This window comes from Rhinatrema bivittatum, unplaced genomic scaffold, assembly GCF_901001135.1.
Source record: "Rhinatrema bivittatum unplaced genomic scaffold, aRhiBiv1.1, whole genome shotgun sequence".
Taxonomy (NCBI): Eukaryota; Metazoa; Chordata; class Amphibia; order Gymnophiona; family Rhinatrematidae; genus Rhinatrema; species Rhinatrema bivittatum.
In genome coordinates this window covers 68,114-74,113 of record NW_021821328.1, presented here as the reverse complement: position 1 = coordinate 74,113, position 6,000 = coordinate 68,114, and the positions used below count along the sequence as shown (strand labels likewise).

The window sequence follows — 6,000 nt, the reverse complement described above, 5'->3', positions numbered from 1 at the left end:
TTTTTGTTTTTTCGTCCGTGACCTTTTGACACAAGAGATTATTGATCCCATAACTGTACCAATATTATTATTATTTTTTTTGAGACAGTAGATTCCTTTTGTTCCGCTGGGCTGCTACCGTGGCTCCAGCACCATGCTACTCCACGAATATTTCCCCGTTCCGCCTCGCCCCTGTTTATCCCAGACATGGCAGTCTCCCAGCTGAACCGCAGACTCACTGCTTCCGGAAGCACCCAATACGCTGGCATCCTGAATCTGACCAGTAGGTGTCGCACTTGTGCAATAGTTGCGCCTTCCATCCTCCTGGGGGGGCGGGGACTTGTGAACCACGGAAACCTTTTCTACTTTGCTTTATGAGCATTAGCTGACTGCAGTCAAAAGAAAGAGTTACTCATCTTTTTTTTTTTTTTATTGTTCTTATTGATTTTATTTATTTCAAACCCGATCCCGCAAAGTCTGGGTGTTTAATTAATGCACCGTGCATTGCTGTGAATGGTCCCCAGTGTGCTAGACACCAGGACGTATAAGGCAGAGAAACTGAAAGACCCATGCGTCAATAAATCCTTAATTCATAAAGATATACAGCGATGATGAATAGCTAGGTCTTTTACATCTGCCCAGAGATACAAAAAAAAATCTATTTTATGCTAACAATTCATGTAATTTATGCTAAATTTTGCAACCGTGCGGTTCCCTTTTCACAGAAGAACACCTGATTTTCAGAGCATTGTTTTCTAATGAGGTTCGTGTTTGAAATAGCTGATTTAATAGGTGGCAGAGGGAGAGAGCCTTGCTTCTGAAACCGAAGACAGGCAGCTGTCCCATTAGCTCTGAGATTGAAATTTTCTGCTAATAGTCTCCGAAACGGATGCAGCAGGGCTCAAGTGCTTCAGGTGTCATTCATTTTCCTCGCCTAGCAACTCTGGAAAAGAAAAAAAACCAAAACCCAAAACCATGATCCGACATTTGCCAGAAGCTTTCTGATTATTATTTTTTTCTGCTCCTCAAGTCCTTCCTCATGTTATGTTTCCTCCGAGTACATTTTTGCAGGGCGGGGACAGGAGGAAAAGAAAACCAAGCACACTTCTGAGATGTCTCAAAGAAACTGCTAAAACTGAGATTTAATGTTATTTTTCAGTTGGCAAACCTGAAATTGAAGCCCTTCTTTTTCACGCCAAGGCTCAGGTTCACTCCAGGTCGAGTTGCCAACACCTCAGGTCCACTAAACAGGCTGATCCAGTTCTGTTTTTTTTATTTTTATTTTTTTGCCCCAGTGCATGCATGGAATCGCAGTGCTGATTATCCCACTGATTTTTATTTTCATTAGATAATCAAAACTACAACTCCATGCATGCAGTGGGGTAACACCAGGGCTGGATCAGTCTGTTTGATCTACCTGGAGTGAACTGGCAATGCTAATTCTGCCTTTGTTAATTTTTCTCTCCTGTTGTCTGTTTAAAAGTTTTAGATTGCCTGCAAAAAGGCAACTGTGCAGTGTCATTTAGGGACTGTGATATCTGAAATCTGTTAAGTTTCTTTTTTAAAGCATTATTTTACTCTATGGCATGTTACAGAGCTGCAGTCGGTAGTAATATCTTTTGTATTTTCTTGTATGCTAGGTACTTGGCTATAAGGTACCCACTACGCTCGCGAGAGCTGAGGACCCCTAGGAATGCCCTCACTGCCATTGGTCTTATTTGGGGCCTTTCCATCATCTTCTCTGGGCCATACCTTAGCTACTACCAGGAGCTTCAGATGTCCAATGTCACTGTCTGCCTTCCAGGTTGGCAGGACTCCCAGCGCAAAATCATGGACCTCTGCACCTTTGCCTTCAGCTACATCATCCCAGTTCTGATTCTAAGCCTGACCTACGCCAGGACAATCCGCTACCTCTGGAAGTCAGTGGACCCCATTGAAGACATGTCTGAGTCTAAGAAAGCTAAGCGCAAGGTTACCCGCATGATCATCATTGTGGCTGTCCTCTTTTGCCTCTGCTGGCTGCCCCACCACCTACTCCTCCTCTATTTTTGGTTTGGCAGCTTTTCCCTGAATCATGTCACGTACGTTCTCCGCATCCTCTCCCACCTCGTCTCCTACGCAAACTCCTGCGTGAACCCTATTGTCTATGCCTTGGTCTCCAAGCACTTTCGCAAAGGATTCAAGAAGATCTTCAAGTGCCTCCTGCACAAGAAGGTGGCCAACAAGGTGCATGCAGTCCAAGCCACCAACACTGGCGTCAGCACCCTGGAAGTTGGGTCCACGGAGGTGACCCAGGTCAGCGAGGCTCACGCCAGGCCATCCAGCTGCTGCCAGATTTCATCCCAACAGTGGGGGGGGCCTGAACAACTGCGGCTTGGACAGAAAGCTCCCAACAGCTTCATCACCTTCAATGTCACCTAAAAAAAAAAAAAAAAAATCCCAGCAGTGTCAGCAAACTTTGCAAATATTGATATATTGATCTTTCTAGTGACTGCGGGGCTCACACTAAGATCACCAGGAAAGGACCTTGACAATGTTTTTGAGGGTCTGAAGGGACCATTTTGCATATCCTTTAAAACTCACCGTAACATCAGCTGAAGCATTTAAAACATTTAAGAATACATTGGCTAGATCTTGGATCCGTACAATGAAAAAAATAAGACCAAAGAAAGCATAAAGGTATTAGTGAAGTTCTGAGTGCCGCCCCTCCCCTGCCCCCAAAAACCCACCATCACCACCTTTCCCCCCCCCCCCTCCCCCCCTTTGTGTACATTTGACCTCTTCAGCTTGCACAACTTAAAGCGGAATCCTAAAGGTGTTTGGATAAAGAACCTTGCAATCATTTGCTGGTGCTCTGTGTGTATCCAGCTCACGTCCTCTTTTCCATGACACATAAGGACAGGGCTCGGGAGGGATGGCCAGCTCCACATAGAGGATCTGCAAAAGCTCCATGCCTCTTAAGAATTTAAACATCTGGCAATGATAAAAGCAGTGCAATCCGCACGGGTGAAAAAAACCAAACAAAATGTGTGCCTGAAGTAGGTGGAGAGGAACATAAAACCGTAGCTTGTGTAAATTACCTGCATAAAACTCTGTGTGCCATTTCATCTGGTTTACGTACCACAGATTTTGCTTTGATTGGGTTTTAACTGTGGAAAGGAAGAAGGGGCGAGGGAAGGTGAACCCTATAAAAGGTTGCATGACTAAGAGGCCCATACCATCCTGAGGATCTCTAGCCCCCTGTAGATTTTTTCTATATGGACAGGTTGGGACTACATTCCACCTTCAGTGACATAATCAGGGCATCTCCAGAGGGAGAACTATGAACCCCCCCTAATAATTTCCTTGCATCCTGCTCACACGTTTTAAATGTATGCCAATCATCTTTCTGTGTTTTATCATGACCCCAATGTATCCTAAGTACTTTTCTTTTTCATTCTTAGAAAAAATAAAAGGAAAAATTACAATCTGGTCTTTTAGAGGTCAATATTCAAAGTGTGTTCAGCGCTTTTTAGCCGGATAAGTGGGACTTATGCAACTAAGAAGCAGCCGCTGAATACTCGCGTACATTCAGCGGCCACTGCTTAGCCGTACGAGTCCCTTATATGCATAAAATGTATGCACAAAATATTGGGGATGGAGTGAGCTAGGCGAATAATCTATATGCCTAACTACCGTTATTCGGAGATAGGCGTATAAGTGTACTTTTAAGTTTAGATGACCCACAGAGCAGGTCTAAGCTTAGGCGGGTAGATGTATACGCATATATTCAGTGGCTTTGCCGTGCCGCTGAATATACATCGTAACTTAATCAGATAAGTTATATCCGGCTAAGTTACTTAAACGGCCACCTTTGAATATTCACCTCTTCTAGTGTCTGTGTATTGACTGACAGTCCTGACCTGGCATTTTTTTCATACCTGCATACTGTGCTGATTCCAGCCGTACTCTCATAGTATGCCTCAGATTGTCGCTTTCTTTTGTAGTCTTCTGCCGCGGGGCAGCTTCTCCAAATAAGTTTCTTTTGCACATCCCTTGACAGGATTGGACCTCATTTGTAAGCCATGGCATGCTGGGGGATGATCTCAATCTGTCAAATGTACTGCTAATGCCTTTCATAGTTACTTGCATTGTAGCAAAGAGAAGCCTCCTGCTGGAGTTCATAGGGTGTAATCTTAATGGGCAACATAGCAAGGTGCGCTTGAAAATTCTTCTTAATCAGATCAGTGGCACCCAAAATGATTGGAACGATTTCTGTATCTTTCTGCCATGTTCCTACTGAGTGGAACTGGCCTTGCTCTCCACCAGCCTTTCTTCTGTGGAAGACTCTCAAGGATCATGCCCTTCCCAGCTGGGTTAAGCTTCTGCTTTGCCTAAGCACAAAAATCTGGTAAAATGGATGTCTTATGTTTTCATTCACAGGACAGACACTCAGATCTTTACCTTTGGCTCTGTATTATATATGATGACGTTACTAAGGGAATAAATGAAAAAGTATTAAATAGGATAAAAATACAGCTAGAGGTTTTTAACTTAACCCTTCAGAAAAGTAGAATTAATGGCTGGAGATCTGAAACTTCAGGCTCATCGTACATTTTCAAATTGTGGGAGGAGGAAAGGAGGGGAAGAAATTATAAGTAATTATTGTTTTTATATAGCGGCCTGCCCAGGGAACCGTACAGAAGAAAGTTGGGAGGGGAGTTTGCAGGCCCTCAGGTACAAAAAGAAAATGGAACCCAGATTCTCTGCACATTGCTAGACTCCATAAACAGATGTGACCAGGGTGCTTTTTTCATAATATACAGTATAAAAAGTACAAGGGGATACTTTTTTTATTGGGCTAACAATATATTTCTTTACTAGCTTTCAGGAGTTACACGCCCTTCATCAAGTCATTCAATATAAAATGTCTCCAACAATATAAAATGTCTCCAACAAAATTAATTTGTTAATTAAACAAACGTGTCATGGACGTGCAAACGGCTCTTTTACAGGCCAATTTGGGAATGCTCTTTCTCCAGCTAAGTCAGAATGTCACAGGTTAATTTACACGTCCAGTGATGTCATCAGTATGTTTTTAATCACACTGTTGACTGTTCTAACAAGGACCGTGGCTAAATGGTGTCCTGGGCAAGCGGGAGAGGGATGGGAATTTCCCCTCCAATAATGCAGCTGGTCGGCTGGACCCCCTTCTGATGACGGCTGTGTGGCAGCTTACATCTTCTGTTGCCCTCTCCCCCAAAATCCCCTGACCTAAGACTCTGGGCGGGTTCCCAGCTAGCTCACCCCTTCAGACAGCCCTTGTAACTCGCCTTGAGCACTCGAGTGGAAAAGCATGTGCTAAATAAATTATGTTACATCCTGGGATGCCTTGTGTAGGGCATTATTGTCTTATGCTCGTAAGTAGTCTACAGAGAAATAAATTGCCTATCATTACTGTGTTACAGATTTTTCTGTGAGCCAATAAGTGTTTCTGACATGATTTGTATTGTGTGATTGTTATGCATATGGAAACTCTAAACACACCAGCTACCAGTCTTTGTTTAATATTATGTTTTATATATCGTTGGTCACCCAACACTGAGACATCTGTTAGGCCTCGACTTCATTTAGAAATTATTTTTCTTCTATTTGGTTTTATTGTAACTCGAACTACTCAATCACCAGCTTAATGCCATCTTGTACCAATAAAAATTATATTTAGTTCATCTGCATCCTTAGCAATGATTTGCCTTCTACCTCTTTCATAAACTTTTTGTTATTTATCTCAGGGCCTATCGCTGCGCTATATATGTTATGGACAAGCACAATTTCTGGAACCATGGAAACTCGGAAGGGTGCTTGGGGCAGGGAGGGGAATCGATAGAGGTATGGCACCTCAGCTGCTGAGCAACTGCGTTGGAGGAAGGGCAACATTTTTCGGCACAGAAAAGGTTTGACTTGTCATGGTAAGGAGCTGCCTTGGTAACTTCAACAATGGGTGAAAGCAGGCCAAGAAACAACACCACAACCTTTTCAACT

The 6,000-nt window shown here is 43.3% G+C and overlaps 1 protein-coding gene across 2 annotated transcripts; it reads left to right on the top strand.

Moving 5' to 3' along the window:
• The first annotated feature begins 473 nt into the window (after positions 1-473).
• On the top strand, positions 474-2,468 carry LOC115082597 (galanin receptor type 2-like). Of its 2 annotated transcripts, none has more exons than XM_029586812.1 (2): positions 474-742; positions 1,620-2,468. In XM_029586812.1, the coding sequence occupies exons 1-2, from the start codon at positions 738-740 to the stop codon at positions 2,398-2,400; spliced, it is 786 nt and encodes a 261-aa protein (XP_029442672.1). In that variant the 5' UTR covers positions 474-737; the 3' UTR covers positions 2,401-2,468. The 2 variants fall into 2 exon arrangements, 1 of the variants encoding a protein (XP_029442672.1); XR_003854204.1 differs by lacking the exon at positions 474-742 and adding an exon at positions 786-893 and having other exon boundaries at positions 1,620-1,751.
• The last annotated feature ends 3,532 nt before the right edge of the window (positions 2,469-6,000 follow it).